The 19,242-nt window shown below is 38.5% G+C and overlaps 4 protein-coding genes across 5 annotated transcripts; 2 read left to right on the top strand and 2 right to left on the bottom strand.

Annotated features, from left to right (window-relative positions):
• Positions 1-1,733: 1,733 nt before the first annotated feature.
• LOC140792142 (pectate lyase-like) lies at positions 1,734-3,955 on the bottom strand. The gene is made up of 5 exons (XM_073142982.1): positions 3,621-3,955; positions 2,749-3,406; positions 2,550-2,653; positions 2,287-2,425; positions 1,734-2,193 (listed from the first exon to the last, which is right to left on the bottom strand). Exons 1-5 carry the CDS (start codon positions 3,824-3,826, stop codon positions 1,972-1,974), a joined length of 1,329 nt encoding a protein of 442 aa, XP_072999083.1. The 5' UTR covers positions 3,827-3,955; the 3' UTR covers positions 1,734-1,971.
• Positions 3,956-4,619: 664 nt separating this feature from the next.
• LOC140792141 (FACT complex subunit SSRP1-like) lies at positions 4,620-11,650 on the bottom strand. The gene is made up of 16 exons (XM_073142981.1): positions 11,499-11,650; positions 10,580-10,765; positions 9,884-9,989; positions 8,771-8,907; positions 8,311-8,394; positions 8,141-8,232; positions 7,899-8,007; positions 7,649-7,735; positions 7,457-7,549; positions 6,631-6,828; positions 6,345-6,496; positions 6,101-6,248; positions 5,921-6,019; positions 5,598-5,777; positions 5,063-5,141; positions 4,620-4,952 (listed from the first exon to the last, which is right to left on the bottom strand). Exons 1-16 carry the CDS (start codon positions 11,550-11,552, stop codon positions 4,831-4,833), a joined length of 1,926 nt encoding a protein of 641 aa, XP_072999082.1. The 5' UTR covers positions 11,553-11,650; the 3' UTR covers positions 4,620-4,830.
• A 786-nt stretch (positions 11,651-12,436) lies between these two features.
• LOC140793085 (2-oxoadipate dioxygenase/decarboxylase, chloroplastic/amyloplastic) lies at positions 12,437-15,438 on the top strand. Its single transcript, XM_073144452.1, has 7 exons — positions 12,437-12,816; positions 13,116-13,265; positions 13,371-13,586; positions 14,150-14,271; positions 14,397-14,560; positions 14,851-15,005; positions 15,187-15,438. Exons 1-7 carry the CDS (start codon positions 12,619-12,621, stop codon positions 15,283-15,285), a joined length of 1,104 nt encoding a protein of 367 aa, XP_073000553.1. The 5' UTR covers positions 12,437-12,618; the 3' UTR covers positions 15,286-15,438.
• A 910-nt stretch (positions 15,439-16,348) lies between these two features.
• LOC140792651 (homeobox-leucine zipper protein HAT7-like) lies at positions 16,349-18,707 on the top strand. 2 transcript variants are annotated; one of them, XM_073143768.1, is made up of 3 exons: positions 16,349-16,969; positions 17,214-17,602; positions 18,146-18,707. In XM_073143768.1, the coding sequence occupies exons 1-3, from the start codon at positions 16,849-16,851 to the stop codon at positions 18,542-18,544; spliced, it is 909 nt and encodes a 302-aa protein (XP_072999869.1). In that variant the 5' UTR covers positions 16,349-16,848; the 3' UTR covers positions 18,545-18,707. The 2 variants fall into 2 exon arrangements, with proteins under 2 accessions (XP_072999869.1, XP_072999870.1); XM_073143769.1 differs by having other exon boundaries at positions 16,394-16,969; positions 17,130-17,602.
• Positions 18,708-19,242: the final 535 nt, after the last annotated feature.

Here is a 19,242-nt window from a genome sequence, read left to right as displayed (position 1 = left end):
CAACAAAACAGACGGCTGTTTTGGCCTATTATTTCATCTAGTTTTCTAGTCCATGGAAATTTCCACTCACTAGAGTGCAGCGAAAAAGATTGCTGTTTTGGCCTATTATTTCGTCCAGTGTTTCTTCTACTCCAACTCTCCAGGTCACTGTATTCTGTAGAAACTTTAATTCATCACTGAATTCTTTAAAGTCTCTTACTTGTTTATTTAATCTTTTATTTCATTCTTGCATGTATATCTACGCAAGACCTTCACGTTCTGCTTCAGTAAATGAGCATTAACACAGTTAAAAGAATAGTTATGCTTGTTTATATACTTATACTTTTTATATAGTAATTTGGCTCGCGAGGAACATGCATCTTATCATCACCCTTTTCTTTCTTGATCCTTATTCAACAAGCAAGAAGGTTGACTTGATCTACTTTTGTAATATTTCTGAGGTAGGTAATATATTTTTTTTATCAGTTTGATTAACTCAAACAATTCCTACTTAGACTGCTCGCCGTCCGGCCAATAAAGCAGCAACAAACTTTGGATGAAATTTTTGAATGGGTCAAATTTTGTGTACAAGAAGTATCATAGTTGGATTATTATGTGGCAATATATATATATTTTTTCAAAATAACAATTAAATATTATAATACTTCTATTTTAGCATACAAATTTTATTTATCAAATTTATATATTATTAATTCATATTAAAAGTAAATATTATACTCTTATTTTAAAATACATGTAAACATAAAAATTATTATTCTTATTTTAACCTTATTCTAGGTGTGAACTCTACGTGTGAAGGAGGGCTTAGTTAATTACTAGTGCTCGTCATAAAGAATTTTTGTCAAAGGCCTCAGTCTTGTACTTAGTCCAGAAGAGAGGAAAAAATATATTCTCGGTGTTGTGTCGTAGCTGTTCGCCGCCTTCCCAAGGAAACTATTGAACCAGATGCACGCCAAGTATTTGACTTGATGTTAGGTGCCTTGGTAGTTGGTAGAATGTGTTTTTGGTTTCCAGTCTTAAACAATTACAACATGGACATATCTGCTTACATCTGCCCATTATTTGTTCTGATCCAATTTGTCAGCTGCTTTATGGTTGAATTCTATACTTCTGATCGTCACTTGTCACATATCTAATTGTCAGCTGTTTTATGGTTGAATTCTATAATTCTGATCGTCACTTGTCACATATCTAATTGTCAGCTGCTTTATGGTTGAATTCCGGTCATGTTAGTTTTATGACCAACAAAGTCGAGGTAAGATAGATAACGTTATCAATTCACTCGGGATAGACTTTTAGTACATGCCAATGACTTAGTGGTGGAGTTGATTATGCGATCTCATCTCCTTCCAGGGATTTCGCCGGCCTATAAGGTGCACCCCATGAGATTAATATGACTGTTAGCTTAATTGACTCATTGCTTACTTTCGTGTCATCATCATCCCGTATGCTCTTCCAACTCTTCCTAACTTTTCTTTTCCAAATATTGTTTTTTAAAACCATTCTATTACTGTGTTGAATTGGTTCTGATTAATTTGGAGATCGGCTTCGGTGAGATTAATCATTGAATCATAAATTCGTTCATTTTTTTTAACTCGAAATATTTTACTATGTATGGTATTGGACATTTTTTTTTAACTCAGTAATTAAAAGGGTGCTTAGGATTTAGTACCGGATATTAAAAAGAGATCTAGAGAAATCGGCTATACTATATGTAAGATAAACATTAGAAATTAGATCATTAATCATGTCTTGATAGTTCCCAAATAAAATTATCATTAACGTCTAAAAAGAAAATAATTACATATTCAAACTTCTCTCCGGCCTTCCGCATTTATGAAATGCGCCTTTCTCTCTCTCTCTCTCTCTCTCTCTCTCTCTTTCTCCATCTCTTTCTCTCTCCTGCTCATAGAATAAAACCAGACAAGCCTGCCTGCCCTCTCTCGCCTCCATTGGCGTCCTCGGCGGGTCTCAGCATTTCCTGCCACGCAGACATTTGAGCGCTCCGGAGAAGCGGGTGAGCCTGCCGGCGTACGTCCCGGGCTTCGCCTTGATGATTTGATTCCGCGAGAACGCCCTCGTGCTCGGGACTCCTGACTCGACGAAGAAGGCTCCGTTCCGCATCAGGTCACCGTCCGACCGCCACGTCCAGTGCTTCCACTCCTCCTCCGTTGCATAGCCCCTCTTGGTCACCTACATCCACAAACACATTTTTTATGTAGGTGACCAAAGAATTTCTATCTGAATCTATATTTGGGTTGATAGAAATGTGCACAGAGTTGTTACCTGTTTGGCAGAGAGTTGTGGAGGGGCAGTGTAACGATTGCCTTGGCTGATGATGGTGGGGTGTTGGCTACCGCCGATGGCGTACATTAGCCAATGGGTGTAGTCATTGTTCACCACATGGAAGAATCCCCATCGGCACCTGCATCGATATTGGTTGCCTAAACTTAATATACTAATCCATCGAGATAAGATATATATATATATATATATATATATATATATATATATGTAGAGAGAGAGAGAGAGAGAGCTAGATGGATTACCTTGGAATCCTCTGCACCAGGGATCGCCCGAAGTGGTTGAATGCAACCGTTATCTGCATGATTCGGTCTTCCGAGTGGGAGTCGCTGGCCCCAAACAGCATCACCTGAAGAAAGACCATCTCTAATTGTTAAGATTAATCCGTGCATAGCTCTAGTTTGGATAACGGTTATCGTAACCAAGTTATTATGAGAGAACTACATCGTTATGGTGGGTAAAGTGGCTGTTGGAGATGGTAATGGCGGTGGATCCGGCGATGGCGTCGATGATTCCATCCTGGCACCTGGACATGGAGACGTGGTCTATCCACACCTTGCTTGCGCCGTAGATGGAGATGCCGTCGCCGTCGCTCCTGCTCCGGAGTCCGTAGTGGGTCGGCGTGTCCCTGATCATGCCGCCGCTGCCGCTCATGATGTCGTGGATGTGGAGGTTGTGGATGATGACGTTCTGGACGAACTGGATGGTGATGCCAGCGCCCCAGGCGATGTGGACATTGGCCCCACGGCCGTCGATGGTCTTGTTGCTGTTGACGATGAGCTCCTCGGAGAGACGGATATTCATGTCACGGGCGAAGACGATCCAGAGGGGCTCATCCTGGATCACGCCGTAGCGGAGGGTGCCGTACTTAGGGTTGACGAGGTCATTGTCGGAGGGATCAGTGACGACGTAGAACTTGCCGTCCTTACCGCCATCTGTCTGGTGGCCGAAGCCCTTGACGCAGTTGGCGAGACGCTTGCGGTGGTTCATCCAGTTCTTGCGGCACCGCCAGCACCGGTCGATGGGATTCGTCGCCAAGCATGGGCCGGTGTAGCGGTGGCGCCTGCGGAGGCTTCGCCGAGTGCTGTTCTTCTCCAGGGCTCTGCATTAAAAACTCCATGCAGTACGTCAAACGGCAGACCTAGCTTATTCCTACCATGGCATTCGGTGTTATTAAGGGTGTTCATGGAGTGGAAAACGTTAAATGACGTAAAGAATCACAAACAAAGGACTAGTAATTATATATTGCTCATGTACGTCTTATATCATTGGACAAGAGAGAAGAGAGTGTGTGTGGAGGTGGGAAGAGGGCATACTTGTGGACGGCTCTGTTGATGTGGTCTGTGACTGACTCCGGGTCAGGGTTGTAGGCGGCGCGCGCCAGGGCTTTGGCCATCTCTGCCTTCTTTTCCCAGTGATCATCGAATTCCGCGATGTGGGCGTTCGACAAGGCGGCGGAGGCCAGGCAGAGGACGGAGGAGAGAAAGAAGCAGCTTGGTTTGTTTAGCTGAAGGCCTTCCATGCCTCCTATTTTAAATTTTAATTTTTTACTTTGTTTTGCTGGTGGTATTTATGCCCTGGGAGACCAACAAAGCCAACCAGAGCAACCAACCGAGCTGAGACCAAGAAAGATCTAGCTAGGAAGGTACGATCATGGTAAGCAAAGACTTTACTGGTGTTGTGATGGTGGTGCGGGTTTATATAAGGGGAAAGAAAGGGTGGTCTGTTATTTAGGAAGGACGCGGGGGAGAAGCGAGGAGAGAGCGCAACCACTATAAGTCTCTACGTGAGTTGGCTGCCGTTGATATGGTTTCTTCTCTTTCTATTGTTGGCTACGGTTGATGAGAGAGAGAGAAAGAGAAGTTGATGCTTCGCGTCTCCGTACATTCAATCCAGACAAATATACGAGCATCTAAATTAGAGAAGAAAATGGAAATGAAGTGATATTTTAGGGTAGCTAGCTATATTCTTGGTGGCTTTAGAGTTGGTTGGAGGCTTGGGGTTATAAAAAGAGCGTGCAAACGCATGAGTTGATTAAATACAGCTGCCTCATCAGGCCAGCAGAAGTGATTGGAGTCAAGATAGGATCATTCACCGACTACTCATGATCCATTTAAAAGAGAATCACGAGAGCATTCCCAATGACGTTTTCCATCATCGTATTTAGTGAAAACTAAAGCAACCAACTAAAAGGCTGCCGTACTCCACATGGAAGGCGATATGTTCTGTTCATTAATATAAATTTAAAAGAGCTGCATAACACTTCGCTACATTCCTAATCAAGAGAGACTATGTAAGAGAGAGAGAGAGAGAGAGAGAGAGAGAGAGAGAGATGGAATTACCGCCCGTATAACAGGTACATTGTTCTTCTAAAGATTAGCATGCTATCTAAGTTAAAAACCAATATACAACAACGGAAAAAAAAAAATTAACCCCTTTCGCCTACAACAAGATGGGCTCATGATTAGAATCTAATCAACCTCGGCAGGGAGTTAAAACACATTTTGAATGAAGCGACCATTTTGTTTATTCGGACTCATTGCCCGAGTCAATGTTCATGGTAGCACCACTCTTGTATCCAACCATGGCTTCCTTGTAACGTTTAGTATCGGCACGAGCCATTGCCTCATAGGGCTCTTTCTCCTCGGCTGGTTAAAAATAAGCCAAATGTAAGAACAGAATAGCAGCATGTGCTGGAGTAGATTACATAACATAGCCTTTGACTTTCTAAATCCAGTGGATGAGAAGTAAGACGCACCTGACATTTTTTTCCACTTCTCCCCAAGTGCTCTTCCAACATCGGTAAATGCTAATCCAGGCTGAGCTTTCTTTATATTCTGCACAAGTACAAGACTAAAAATTAGAGAACACTAGGCATATGGGTTCTCTGGAACGAAATAAATCGCATGTAGATAGTGAAGCATTCCTTGAAAGCAATCTGAATTAATTATTAGAATTGCAATGTAGCAACATAATGGACTCACTCAGTTAAGTAGAATGAGGGTGTGGTGCAAGTGTACTGGAACAAAAGGGCAAAGGTCATCGAGACTTTTGGGTCCAATATTTTATGCCCCAATTTCTTACTATATCATAGAACTTCCTATAGGACTAGTTCATTCTAGGGTTACATATGAAACTTCCTTCTAGGAGGTGAGGTTTCGTTACAATTTTCTGAGTTCTCTCTCATCATGCTCTGTTCTAACTTCCAAAGTTACCATGAAAGATAATGCTAAGGGCAGTTTCAGATCTTCCTTGACGTAACAAATAATAATCATAAGGTAGAGGATACATACTTCTCTTTCAGCATTTGAGAAAAACATGAAGCCTGACATAGCCCTCTTTGGTGCATTGGGATCTTTTTTCTTCTTCTGCTTTCTTTTCTTTGAACCTTCATCACCATCCTTTGATCTCCTCTTAGAAGAGGATGCCTTTGCACCAGAGGTTTCCTTTTTTGATTCTTTAGGGGCAGATTTCTAAAACAAGTAAGAGATCACTCAGTTATATCTAAATGATAACAAAAACGGTTAGAAAGATCAAAGCAACCAATTTGCACAAAAATGCAAGTCCATAAATCTAAATTTAGAAAGAATGGTGAATGAAATACATATTTTCTTACCTCTTTTTCATCTCCACTTTCACTAGCATCGGACTCCTCACCTCCAGAATCATCAGTAGGTGATCCACCATCATCCTTCTCAACAACAAAGTCCTCATCCTGACCAAAACAAAAAAATCAATAAAAAGTGATATTTTAAGAAGAAAAGGATGCTTGAACAGAGGTTAAAACACAGTGTACCTCTTCATCACTTTCCTCACCACCAGCTGCATTTTTAATTCGCTCTAGATGGGGATCAACAGCATCATCATCAGCATTTTGAAGAGCAGTTGCAACTCCTCCCGTACTTTGTGCATCTCCAAGGTTCATAATTTTCAAGCCCTTTCCACTTAATAATGACAGAGTAGTATATTTCATTCATTCACTAGCAATTTCAGAAGTTGTAGTGAAGGAAAATGGAAAAAAAAGAAGAAAAAAAACATACCCAATGAAGCTAAAAAGGTTATGATACTCATTCCTCTGAATATTTCTAAATTGATGTTCCTGATCACTTTTAAGCTTTACAAGTAGATCAAAATAGTGAGATGACACACTTGAGCCTCCAGCACCATGCCTTTCAAACTCAACAAAATCAATCTGCACGAAAAATAGTTCAAGATAAAATCATTAATATAAAAGGAGGAATCTCATATTGTCCAGTCAAAGATGTCTGATAACCACAAGCAATATCAGTAGATAATTTTGACTGGTTTAGAGTACAAAAAAGGTACCTCATCATGAAGAATGAGAGTGGGTGGTTTGGGTAGAAAGAAGAATCCTTTCTCAAGTGGATAGAGCAAACCATCTTCAGCTTTAAGAGATGATTTTACTGCATATCCATCTTGACAACTGCGGAAAGAACCTGGCCTTGTCACTTTAGCGCCAGATAAGCCGCGCAAAATCTTAGTGAAAACCTCGTGAATTAGACCCTGCAGATGTATAATTAAATCAATTATCTACGACTCTTACTGAGAGAATCAGAGAGCAGCCAAACATATGCACCATCGCAAAGCATATGAGTAGCATCAAAATGTTGAATATATTGAAAACAGGCAGTGTATATAAAAGTCAAAACCCAATTCCAGCAAGTCTTCAGATGTAGCATAATTTAAAGTTCCCTTTATAAGGGACTCTCTTAACACATTGAAAGAGGTAGACAACTCATACCAACTGGAGGCCAGCCTCTTGACTTCAAAATAAATATTTATATCAGGGCACGCATCTACCAGTAATAACAACAAAAGCTAGACAGGAACTACAAAAGGGAGCAATAAGCAGTCAGAGGTAGAGGAAATATAAGGTTATAAGGTAGTCTACTGAAAAGACTGGAATGAGCAGTCGTGAATATACCATGATCATCATCACTATTATCTGAGCCCAGCACAGCTCAGCAATAATGACAAATTTATTCATTTATTATTCATGGAAATATTAGAATGAAGGTGCCAAAGAAAAAACAACTGCCATGTATACAGAATATTGGTTAGAATAAGAGAATTTCATGAGGCATAAAAAACTATATGAGCTAATTCAAGAGGTTGGATATATATATTTCACCTTATATGATGCCTCAAGTCTGTCTTTATATTTTGTAGCCAAGAGTTCCTCACTTAGTAACAGGTCCCGCTCAACTACTAAATCTGTTTCAAACTTTACAAGACAGAAGAAGGCATATAATTTTACCATTTAAAGATCGGAGTATTGAAGTATACAAAAAGAAAAGAAGTGCTTCAGAGGAGCATCTAATACCTGAATAACAATGTGTGGGTACAGAGTTTGTCCTTTGCGGATTGGTGGATCAAGCGTGACTACAACAAAAGTATGAGGTTGATTGGACTGCAGAAAAAAAAACACATCTAAGACTTCTCACAAAAATAAGAAAATCTAGGAGGCTGAGGCTAAAGCACGGATACGATGTGAGTATTACACAAAAAAACCCTAAAATGTAGATAGGAAGAACTTAACAAATATTAAAAATTCTGAAAAGAAAAAGGATAACCTTTGGCAGCAAAAAGAGACGAACGATACTGCCATATTGGATTTTAAAGTCAGTAGCCTGTCCTTGGAGCCGCAAGAACGACAAGTGAAGCTCAACACTATATCGCCCTCTACATAATATAGAAGATATATTAGCTTTTCTGCCATATTGATAAACGCAATGATGACCATAAAAAACACAAAGACAAAGTCCGCTTTAATGTAGGTGTTTCAAAAAGAATAATATAAAAATTAATTCTTCACCTAGGTGTAAGAATTGCAATGCCCTCAAATGTCACAGCAGCCTCTTCAGAAGAGCCAACATCTGCCAATTTTAAGATTTTGTCCAGTAGGACCTGACAATAGGACATTATTTGTTTGACTAATTAACACTTATCAAAAACTTGTATATGGTACTAACTGTTTTTATGCACCTGAGCTGGAGGACGATTTTCGTCGCCAACAAACTGAGTGTTGGAAGTAGGGACATGAAAACTCAAATCCATCAAGGAATCTTTCTGCATTCACAATATGAAATTAATTCAGAGTTGTAAAGCAGCCCTGTAAGGAATTATTGTCAAAAATCACTAATGCACAAGAAATCAATTATTCAGAGTTATGTTACATTAGTTTCAACACAGAATGCAACTAAAAAGAAGAGCACAAGAGAAGTGAAAAGAATGATGCCACCAACTATAAATCCTTAATCCGAAGAAAAAAAATTGCTGCAAAGAGAAAAACCTAGAACTGCCATTAGGAGAAAGATTCTCAACGAGATCTTGAAGAGATATGGTACACATAAACTTGAGCCTACAACTGACTAGAAGTTGCAAATATAATGTTAACAGCTAACTCGGACTAGCACCAAGACTACAAGAACACAAACATAAATACCTCGTTAGCTCCAGTAGTGTCATCAACGTGGAATTCCAAGTAAACATCTGTCTTTCCTTGCAGCTGCGTTTGTGCAACATCTGCTAGAGAGACCTCAAATGCTTGTTTTGAGCCAGCCATAAAGGTAAGCATGTTACCTGTAATGGAGGTGGTCACAAAGAGTTCAAGATGATTTTAACATAATAGTAAAAAATATCTTTTAAAAAAAAAAAGATTCCCAAGTATCACAATTGTTAATCAGTGAAATAACCAAATGGGTCCACAGAAGTCTATAACTCATCTCCACATCCTGCTGGATTGAGCTATCCTAATAATGGCCAAGCTGATTTGGCCCGGCCTGGATATTAGTGCAAAATAAATTTCAATATGTTGGATAGAGAACATCTAAATATGTAATGTATCTTATAATTATCTAATTCTCCTAGTCTTAGTCTTCACACTGCTAAAAGAAATCATCAATGTATCATAAACAGTAATTAGAGTGCACGCAGAATATTACAAATCCATCATAACTTGCTGAAAGCTAATTTAAAAGAGTAAGAATGATTGTTCCTTTTAATGCTTAACCACAACAGATTATGAATTTTCTATAACATTACAAAATTCTGGGTTTCTACCTTATTGATTTATGAGTTGTACTAAACCCTAATGCAGAATCGAACTAGCATACTTATTTAGGGAACAAGACCAAACTATTCCTTTGACATTAGTGACTCCAACATTCCATGCTGCGACAACGAAATCATCAATTAATTCCCAGATTGTCCATCACCTCATTCTTACTTACCATAAACTTCAAGCCACTAACTTAATCACCAAAACTTAGAAGGCAATGTGAAAATTGGGAGGTGAGGATAGAAAATATTTTGACAAACCAAAACCACAAAACTAACCAACCAAAAAAAAAAGCCTGATCATGGTATATTTTTATATCAAATAATAGGAAAATCTAACATCAGATGAAAAGTTAAAAATATTTGAGTTCAAGAAACAATACTTGAAAAAGTAGATTGTATCTAACATTGATATAGTTAAAAAATATAGACATGAAGATAGTGATGATTCTGTAGCATAAAACAAACTCAGGCTGAAAGGAAAGTAGAATGAACCTACCATTGATATCAACATTTCCCCAATTATGACCGCTGACAGAAAGCTGCTTCTCTTCGAGTGTTATTCCAAAAGATTTTTGTATAAAATTTGTCAAATTACTCACATCCTACAGAGAAAAAATAAGACAAAAAATGAGGCTTCAAAACACTTTAATATTGTTTCTTGATGATGCCAAAATATAGGCACGGAGACACCAATACACCATAATAATACCCATGACAAAACTAGAAAAGGAGAGAGAAGGCTAATCAAATTGATCTATCAAAAGAGATAGAATGCACTGAATAGCAGACAAACATTAATTCCTCAGGTGATCATAAACTTCCTACAATACATTCAATTTCATCGTAAGTCTAACTCGATGTATCTCCAATATTTTTCATGCTAAGGAGACAGATTACAAGAACTATCTAGATTCTAGAAAACTATCTACTATTAAGACGATTGATTGTATAAAGGGAACAATATAGAGAGAGTTAATGAGCTGTCACTTTGTAGGAAAGGACTAGTAAGAGTGTAATGAGAGGAGAGGAGAGTAAATTTTCTGTGACAATAGGACAACTCCAAAAGCACTAGATTCTTACTTATGTGCACTGGGTATAGATGAATTAAAATAGTGATGTTCAAATGCTATAGATCTAGAAAAGAAAGCAATTACTTTCCTGCAGAATAATTAAAATCGGCAAAATGAATCACCTGTTCGCGGAAACCAATGAACTTATAGAACAAGCCATCCTTGATCCTGACACCAAGCTGATATGCCCTAGGAACTTTCATCCAAGTAACTGAAACAATATCATCTTTTTCAACCTCGATAATCTTTCCACCGCCTTGTTTCCTCCATGCAAGTCCACCTGAATGCACCTTAAACTGCCCTGGATTCTGCAGCACCTCAATAAAACTTCTTCATTATAATCTTAATAGGATCCACAAACCTCATGCAAATCTTAGAATGCCTACACAAAAGGCTTCTTGATGCAAGATATAATTTGTAAGAAACAGACGAACCGTAGACTTCGGGAACTCATACAACAGCATCACAGAAATATTTAAACTAATTCTACACTTTAAAACACGAAACCTCGACAAAAATTTCTTCTCAAAAAAAGAATAACAACTCCATATAAATAAGGAACGCATTCTTAAATCCTAACATGAACAACAACAAAAATGGTGAAATAATCACAAAATTACGAAAATTTTGAAGGTATAGAAAGTTAGAGCTTCTGCTTTTCTAGGTTTAAGGAATCATACGAAGAAAAAACAAGGAACCCGAGATAATGCACAGCCATCATTGCCGTCAAATTTTAGTAACTGAGAGACTATCGAGAAAGGAAGAACTCGATCTCCAACTACTGCAAACAAACTACCCAGGAAAACCCTAGCAACGACCAGCACTGAATTCAAAATCGAGAGAGATGACAGTAAGGCCAGCATCACTCGGATCGAAACCAAAAGAACACAAAGAGAGTACCAATAGTTCTGAGGCAAGGATATAAACCCTAATTCCGATATCAAAGAAGAGCAAAGTGAGGAAAAAAAACAAGCGAAGAAAATGACCGAAGAAGCGGAAGGGGGAGGAGAAGGTGAGAGAGAGAAAGAGATAGAGGCGTACGGCTCCGCCCCGGCCACCGAGTAGGATGTTGCTGAAGAGATGGCCGTCGGTCATCGTAGGCTTCCTTCGCTTCCGAGTGCTCCGCCTCTCAACTCTCTTTGCGTTTCAATGCCTCCTACTGCGGCGCCTCGGCGCCCTTCTTGTAGGCTTGTAGCGCTCCATTTCTTTTAATTTTTTTAATTATTTTTTTTTAGGACAAAACCGGGCTCAAGCCCGAATTGCGCCCGACCCGATACCAATTCGTATATCGGGCTTAATCCTCTCCCGGCCCGAAACATGAAGCTTTTGGGCTGGCCTTGGAATTCTTCGTCAGAATTTTAAAAAGGTCTTTTAATTTACAAATTTGTTCATTCCAACAGGGTCTTTTTGTTTTAATTTTATCCAAATCACCTTATTTTAGTACCTTATATAGAGTTAATAATTCCCTTCAGATATAGTGAAGTATTCAAAATTACTAATCATTTGACGCGCAATGTCTCTCTTTTCCCTCTATTTTTTTACTTTTATATTTAGATTTTGCATTCCCTTCTTCTTTTTTTCTTATTTCCAAAATATCTTCTATTGTTTGATTTTTTTTTATTGGATAATAATATATAAGATTTTTTTTTATCTTTCTCTATATTTTCCTCCTTTCCACTATTGTCTTATTATACTTTCCTCAACTCATGCTGATGAATTATGATGCTATACGGTACTCTATTTTTTCAGGAAAGGAAGTTGGATTAACTAAAATTGCTTCACTCTAACTCGAAAGAATTTAAAGACAGCCTGGCCCAACCCTATGCCCATTAAAGGCCCAATTTATTCTTTCCAGCCCGAGTCCGTTACAAATATACGAATCGAGATTTGGTTGTATTAAGATTGGATAACTCTCTCTATTCACATCCGACTCATTGGTTTATCCACAAATTATAGTGTAACTGACGCCATCTTGTACTTCAACTTGGGATCTCCTGCAGTCTATCTCTGTTGGGAATCCGGTTCTGCTACGACTAGGACAGCAGCCGGGGACCCGAGTTCGAGTTGTCGTCGTCGTTACACGTGGCTTGCCTCCTTGGTTTCCCTTATATGCGCACGACTCTCCTTCATTGTCCGACTTCGATTCCGACGCCTCCATCCCATGGAAGCAGCAGCATCGCTCGTGCGTCATCCCACCACCTTCCTCTCCCTCCGCTCCTCGCGGCCGAAGCGGTCGTCGGTCGCCTTCGCTTCCCTCCCCTTCTCCCGTCCCCTTCGCCGTCCGATCTCCATCGGAAATCGCGCCCTCACCATGGCCGTCCGATCGGAAGCCGGCGCTATCCCCGATTCACTTCCCAAGGTGAGTGATCCTTCTACATGGTCATCCTTTGTAATCCAAGTAGAAAAAGTTACATAACTGTTTATTGATTTGAATGATTTAGTCTTGAATCTCTTATAATAAAAGATCATCCTTTTCGACACTTACCGTGCCATGATTTTTTAGTGCTTTAAATGATTTTCTTCTACAAATCATACTTTATTCAGATTAGATATCCTTTCATCTTGATCTCATCTTGGAAAAGATTAAAACTTTATGTTTCAATTAGCTGCTTGTGCCAAAAACTATGAAGCTAACTTCTTTGCCCTCTTTTGAGACAGGGTGCCGAGTCGTTTTTCAGAACAGTGCTTTCGAATATGGAGAAGGTTTACCTGAGCAGGAATCCAACGGCTACAGCTATTTTGGATCTTGTCCGTTCTCGTGATGGAAACAATATTTGCTATGATCACTTTGCCTTTCGCACATTTGGGGTAACACTGAATTAATTTTGCAACGATCATATTGAATTTTTATTTTTCAAACTGTGGATATCTAGTCATACTAATGTCAGAAAACTTTTCTATTGGCATTTGAAGGTTGATGGTTATGGAATTGATTCATTGGCCAAATTTTTCATGGATTTCGGTTATACGCCTCGTGAAGAACTAAGATTTCCAGCGAAAAAGTTGAAAGCATTGTGGTTTTCCCCTCCCACTGCTTACTATTGCGACAATGGAACTGGTGTGGATGGGCCTTTTCCAAGAATATTCATATCAGAGCTTCTTGTAGATGAGATGAGCTCTCAAACTCAGGTATTTTTTGAAATTCTAAGCTACTATAATATGGCTAATTTTCATTGCATTGAACTGTATCATTTCTTCGACGTGAACGAGGGCTTGCTATAACTGAATGGGATTTCATTACACTTCCAATTTCCTTAACTCTGTTACGTCTTCGTGTATACAATGACTCTATGAAACCCTCTGTTTTTTGCATGAAAAAGCTCAAAAAACTTTAAATGCTTACAGGCAATTGGATGTCTTTCTATTTGTTTAGGCAGTCATAACATGAAGTGGCACAAATTAGACAAACTCCTCCTTGCTATGATGGATTGCACTTGATTGAACATTCTTATATTCCATCACATTTTCCCAGATATTTTCATGTATAGGACATTATTCTTGATAAGTTGATAAGAGTACTAAATAGGTCTGCGAAAGAGATACTAGAAAATAGATACGGCTCTGTCCAGTAGGTTGCTTGGATTCTATTGCAGTGGGCATGTTCTTTTCTTCGATGCTCCATTCACAGAAGTTTAAGGCTATTTTTGTCTCTGTATTAAACTGTGGCCATCTAAGACACCTTCTCTGTGCAGGAATTGATCAGGAAATACATCAAAACATCTGGAGGTGGGAATCAGCATGCTGCCCTTGCTAGTATGTCTGGATGTTTAACATGGGAGAAGCCCGTATTTTCCGACTATCAAGTTTTATCTAGGTACTTATTTTGTCACATATATTGGGTAGTGAAAATTTTCATTTTTTTGATAAACGGATACATGTTGTCACTGTTATCTCATGTTCGCTTTTCCTATTCTCTGGTCTTCTTTTTCTCTACACCAGGGAAAGTGAATATGCTGCATGGACTCTTGTTAATGGCTATGCAGTAAATCATGTAACTATTTCTACTCATCGTCTGAAATCACATATTAGAAGTATCAAAAGCCTCAACCAATTCATTGAAGATAGTGGTTTTAAACTAAATTCAGAAGGAGGGATTTTGAAAGGTTCGCTTCAAAACTTCTATGCCATGCAACTCATTCAGTAGATAGAGATAGATTAACATTTTTGTTAAAGTCAGATATTGATATTATACCATCCGAAAAGAAGGATATTTCACTTTCCAAGAAGTCCATCACTTCTGCTAGCTGGTATTAGTCTAGATAATTTATACTTAACCTGAAATAGATCTTAGTTGGCATTGTCTAAGAGGATATGCTTTCACTTTTCAGCAGTCGTTATCATTTATAAGAGATAAAGAATAAGCTTCCCTTTTCTCTTTTGTTGGTATGAACAGTGAGTCCTGATGGCCTTCTTCAGCAAAGTTCGACGGTGGCTGATTCAACCTCATTTACTTTCGCTGATGGTGTGACTGAATCTGTTCCTTGTTCATACATCGAATTTGCAGAACGCCTTTTGCTTCCTCGATATAAAGATTTACCGGATGGAGAGGTTTGAGTTCTTCTCTTTTCTCTTTTCTCTTTTCTCTTTTCTCTTTTCTATTCTCTGAATTTTGGTTTCCTCTTTCTTGTCATCACTATATTGCTACTGTATGATAAAAGTTTGATGTCATTGTGTAGTTATGTTATAGAAATATGAATTGCCAACTCTTCCATTGATTATGTTTTTCCAGGTCAAGGAATTCCACAGGCGCGATGGTTTTGAAGTAGGCAATGCTGATAAGATATTTGAGAGCACATCAAAGGATCAGCTAACTCGGAAAGCTGAATGAACAGTGGACTTTCAGCATAATTCAGCACAATGAGTTCATGTGCTTCTGATAATTGTACTGAAACAGTATTTATTCGTCAATAAATGGAAATCCATTAGTATGTAATGTAATTAACAATATCAAAGCAAGAAACATCTTGAACAACCTCCCAAATATTTTCTCTTTTATTACCTTTTCTTTTTCCTTTCTTAGAAGCTCACGAAGAGAGATGATTAGATGAAGAATTGTTGAGGTAAATTATTTTTTGTAAAATATTATTAACTATGTATATTTTTGTATTTTTCTTAGTTTCATCTACCAATCCATCGAAAAGAGCTTGAGAAGTAACAGACTAACTGGTCAAGTATTGATATCTATCAGTCTATGGAATTTTGGATTCCACTAACAATAACAACAAAGTGAATGAATTTTGATGACAAGTAACAGGATCCATGTGAGTCAGATTGGTTTTATTCCATCTCTTTCTAGACTTCTAATACCAAGCTCTTGTCCCACTTTGGTTGACTTTTAGATGATTGAATGGTACGAAGAAAAAATGATACGATTTGCAGATTATTTGGGTCCCTTTTAGCAGTGCAACTTCCTGTAAATTTCATCGTAGATTCCTTCAAATCAAAGCTAATGGTCATCTATGCTTTGCATCTTTTGCAATTATAATGCAAATTTAATGGTTAGAATTTTTTTGGAAAATAAGATTGGATAATAATAAGTGTTTTTTTCATTCTGAAACTTATCAATTATTGTTTTGTATCACTTTCACTTCTTAAAGAACAAAAAAAATAAACAAATATACTCTTAATAGGAGTGAAGAAGAGAAATTAAGAATATTTTTGTCCTTATAATTAGTTAGTTAATTTTTTTTAATAAAATTTTTAGAGAGAAAGCTTGGTGTTACAACTAAGATAATTCAGGGGCGTTTATGTCCATTTATTTTCTTGAAGGGTAAAAATGACGTGGAGTAATAGTGAGAGGGGTCAAAAATGTAATTAACTCAAATAATGATCAAGAAATCCAAAGGGTCGTTCCTGTCATTTTAGTTTCATACACCTCCGTATCCCTGAGAGCAGAGTTGGCCTCTTATATTAAGACCCTGTGATCATCCAAACCAGAGGAAAAAGAGAAGAAGAGATAGCCACACCAAAGAAAAGCCAATCCAATTCTCCTTCCTCTTCCTAAAGTTGAAGATTTTTTCATAAAAAATGACGCTGTATTCTGATACCTACCAGCCCACTTCGTTGCCACCTCTTTAAGCGCTTGGTTTCTTTCTTCTCCCGCTTCTACTAGGGGGAAGACCGAGACCCAGATGGGTTTATCTGGATTTTGCGCCTTGGCCTCTTGCCTTGGCGCCGTGGTCATGATCACCAGCTTATTCCATCAACAAGTTGCAGTAGAAGGTAGAAACTCGAATTGGAACCGAGAAAAAGGCATCTCGGAACTGGGAGTAATGGCCAGATAAAGAAAGGGATCTCTGTTCTTTTTAAATTAACTTCTGGGAATCAAAAGGAAAGAGAAGAAGAAGAAGAAGTAGAGGAAAGAAAGAGATAGAGTGATAGACATATTGCTATGGCGGGGAGAAGAGACTATGGGTGTTCGAGTACGGCTTCTTTGCTTCTCAATGAAGGGATTTCCTCGGAGGGTCTTGAGGGCTTGTTCGTTCCTGGTGTTGATTCTGCTGGATTCCAAGGTACCCTTCTTCCCACTTTCTTCTTTCCCCTGTTCTGGGCGTTGGATTTTCATCATGTGAAGTGTTGGCTGGAGTTTACTGCATTTTAAGTTTTAGATAGTGCTTCAAAAGTCCAAGATAATGGAATCTTATTGAAAAGACCTTCTTCTTGTTCTTGTAGTGGTGCTCCTTCATGCTATCTTGTTGGAATATATATTGTAAAAAAGCAACAACAAAAAAATTTCTTGTTCGCATCTTGTTCCAGGATCGAGATCTATGATGAGTTTTGAAGATATCTATGGAAGCAGGATCACTCAGCCTAACCAATTTCTTGAGTGGGAAGAAAATGCTGAAGATGTCTTGGATGAGTGTCTTCACCAGCCAGAGAAGAAGAGGCGGCTTACAGGTGATCAACTACAGTTCCTCGAGAGGAGCTTTGAGATTGATAACAAACTAGATCCAGAGAGGAAAATTCAGCTTGCAAGGGATCTTGGCCTGCAACCTAGACAGATTGCTATATGGTTTCAGAACCGTCGTGCCCGATGGAAGACAAAGCAGCTTGAGAAGGAGTATGACACCCTGAAATGTAGCTACAATGCTCTCAAGGCTGATTATGACAACCTACTCACGGAAAAAGAACATCTTAAAGCTGAGGTAACCTATTATAATACCCCTGTCTGTTATTGTTATCATCATGCTTTATGGCCTTAACAGGTGAAGCACTGAGATGCTTAATTTTGTCGTCTGCTGCGGTAGGATCACTTCATTCCCTGATTTGCCAAACCAAGTCTTTGACACAATAAATTTAGAGTGATGCAATATTCTGATAAGCGAGTCGTTCTAAGAGAATTTAATGGCAAAAAAGAAAGATCATATAGTAGACTTGTGATCGTGTCTTTTCCCTTTTCATTTTTGTTTCAATGCTCAGTCATATTCTGTTCCCCTAGCAGTTTTCGGTTGTCTCAATTTACTTTCGTATCATGGTTCTTATCAACAGGCAATAATATTCTGACATGCATTCTTCATATCCTTCTGATCCTTTTAACTACCTAGAATTGTTGAGCCTCTGTAGTGACTTTGCTATTATTTTTGTGTCATCCTTGATGTTGAGAGAGAACTTACGGATAATAAGTTGATCAAATGTTTACTGAGTTAATGGGGACATTGTGCTTATCATCTGGAGCTTCCTGCTGATAGGTACTCACATTTGTCAACAAGCTCGGCGCTAATGCAAAATCCAAAGAATGCTCAGGATCATTTAAAGCTTCTCACCGTATGCCAAACTCAGACATAAGTATGATCTCTAAGGATAAGGAGCTATCAGATTCCCATGTTGTTTGCAAGCAAGAAGATCTCAGTCCCGTCGACTGCACTGTGTTCGACTTTGGGAGCCCTCACGACACTAATTATCAGTGCAACGACAAAGGACAATCTACATTGTTCGACTCTTCCAATGCCTTTGAAGCAGCAATATCTGATACCTCACTTGCTGAAGAGGATGAGGATATCAAAAAATACAACCTCCTCGATCTCGAAGGGAACTCATGCGGCTACGAGTTTTTGGCAGAAGACCAGGCCTTGTGGTTCTCGCCTTAGTAAGGACCCTCAAGTGTTTTCCAAAGCTAAATTGAGTTTTTTTTTTATTACTGCCGATGTAGATCTTGTAAAAACTGAGATAGATTTAACTTCTTTTGCACTCAGTTTGTTCATACTTGAATAAAGTCTAATAAGAACTCGTGGGCAAATGTTTCGAGCTAAAGTTAATGCATATGGGCCCCTTGTTGGTAGGATGGATACTTGCTGATTTCTGTCCATTTGTGAACCCACCAGCAGACTCTTTAAGAGATTTGACGAGCGATAAATGTTTGAAAAGCTATCATTGGAACAGGTGGTGGCTGGTGATAAATTGCAATTTGGAACCTGGTCCTGGTGTTTCTGAGCTTGAATTGGATGTGATAGTGAGACTATTCTTTTTGCGTTGGCCATTTGGAGATAAGATCAGAGGAGTGGGTCCTGCAAGATTAAAGTGCTGTTGATCCTTGATTGGCTTGTCTATGATGTCCAGTTGTCCACATCTTTACTATATAGAAGCTTACGATGTTCAAATTACATCGTCTGAGAAAATAATAGATCTAAGATTATACCTTGATATTTTTTTTTAAAAAAAAATTTCACATAAGTTATTTTTTATTTTTAAACATTTTTTCTCGCTAATTATTTAATATCTCCCATCTGTTAATGTTATTAACAGACAAATATTAAATAATTATCTTAATTAGTAACATTTTTCTCTC

The sequence above is a fragment of the Typha latifolia genome, chromosome 7 (assembly GCF_019914945.1).
Source record: "Typha latifolia isolate L0001 chromosome 7, TyphaL0001v2, whole genome shotgun sequence".
NCBI lineage: Eukaryota > Viridiplantae > Streptophyta > Magnoliopsida > Poales > Typhaceae > Typha > Typha latifolia.
Note: the sequence above shows the minus strand (reverse complement) of the source record. Positions and strands in the feature narration are given on the sequence as shown.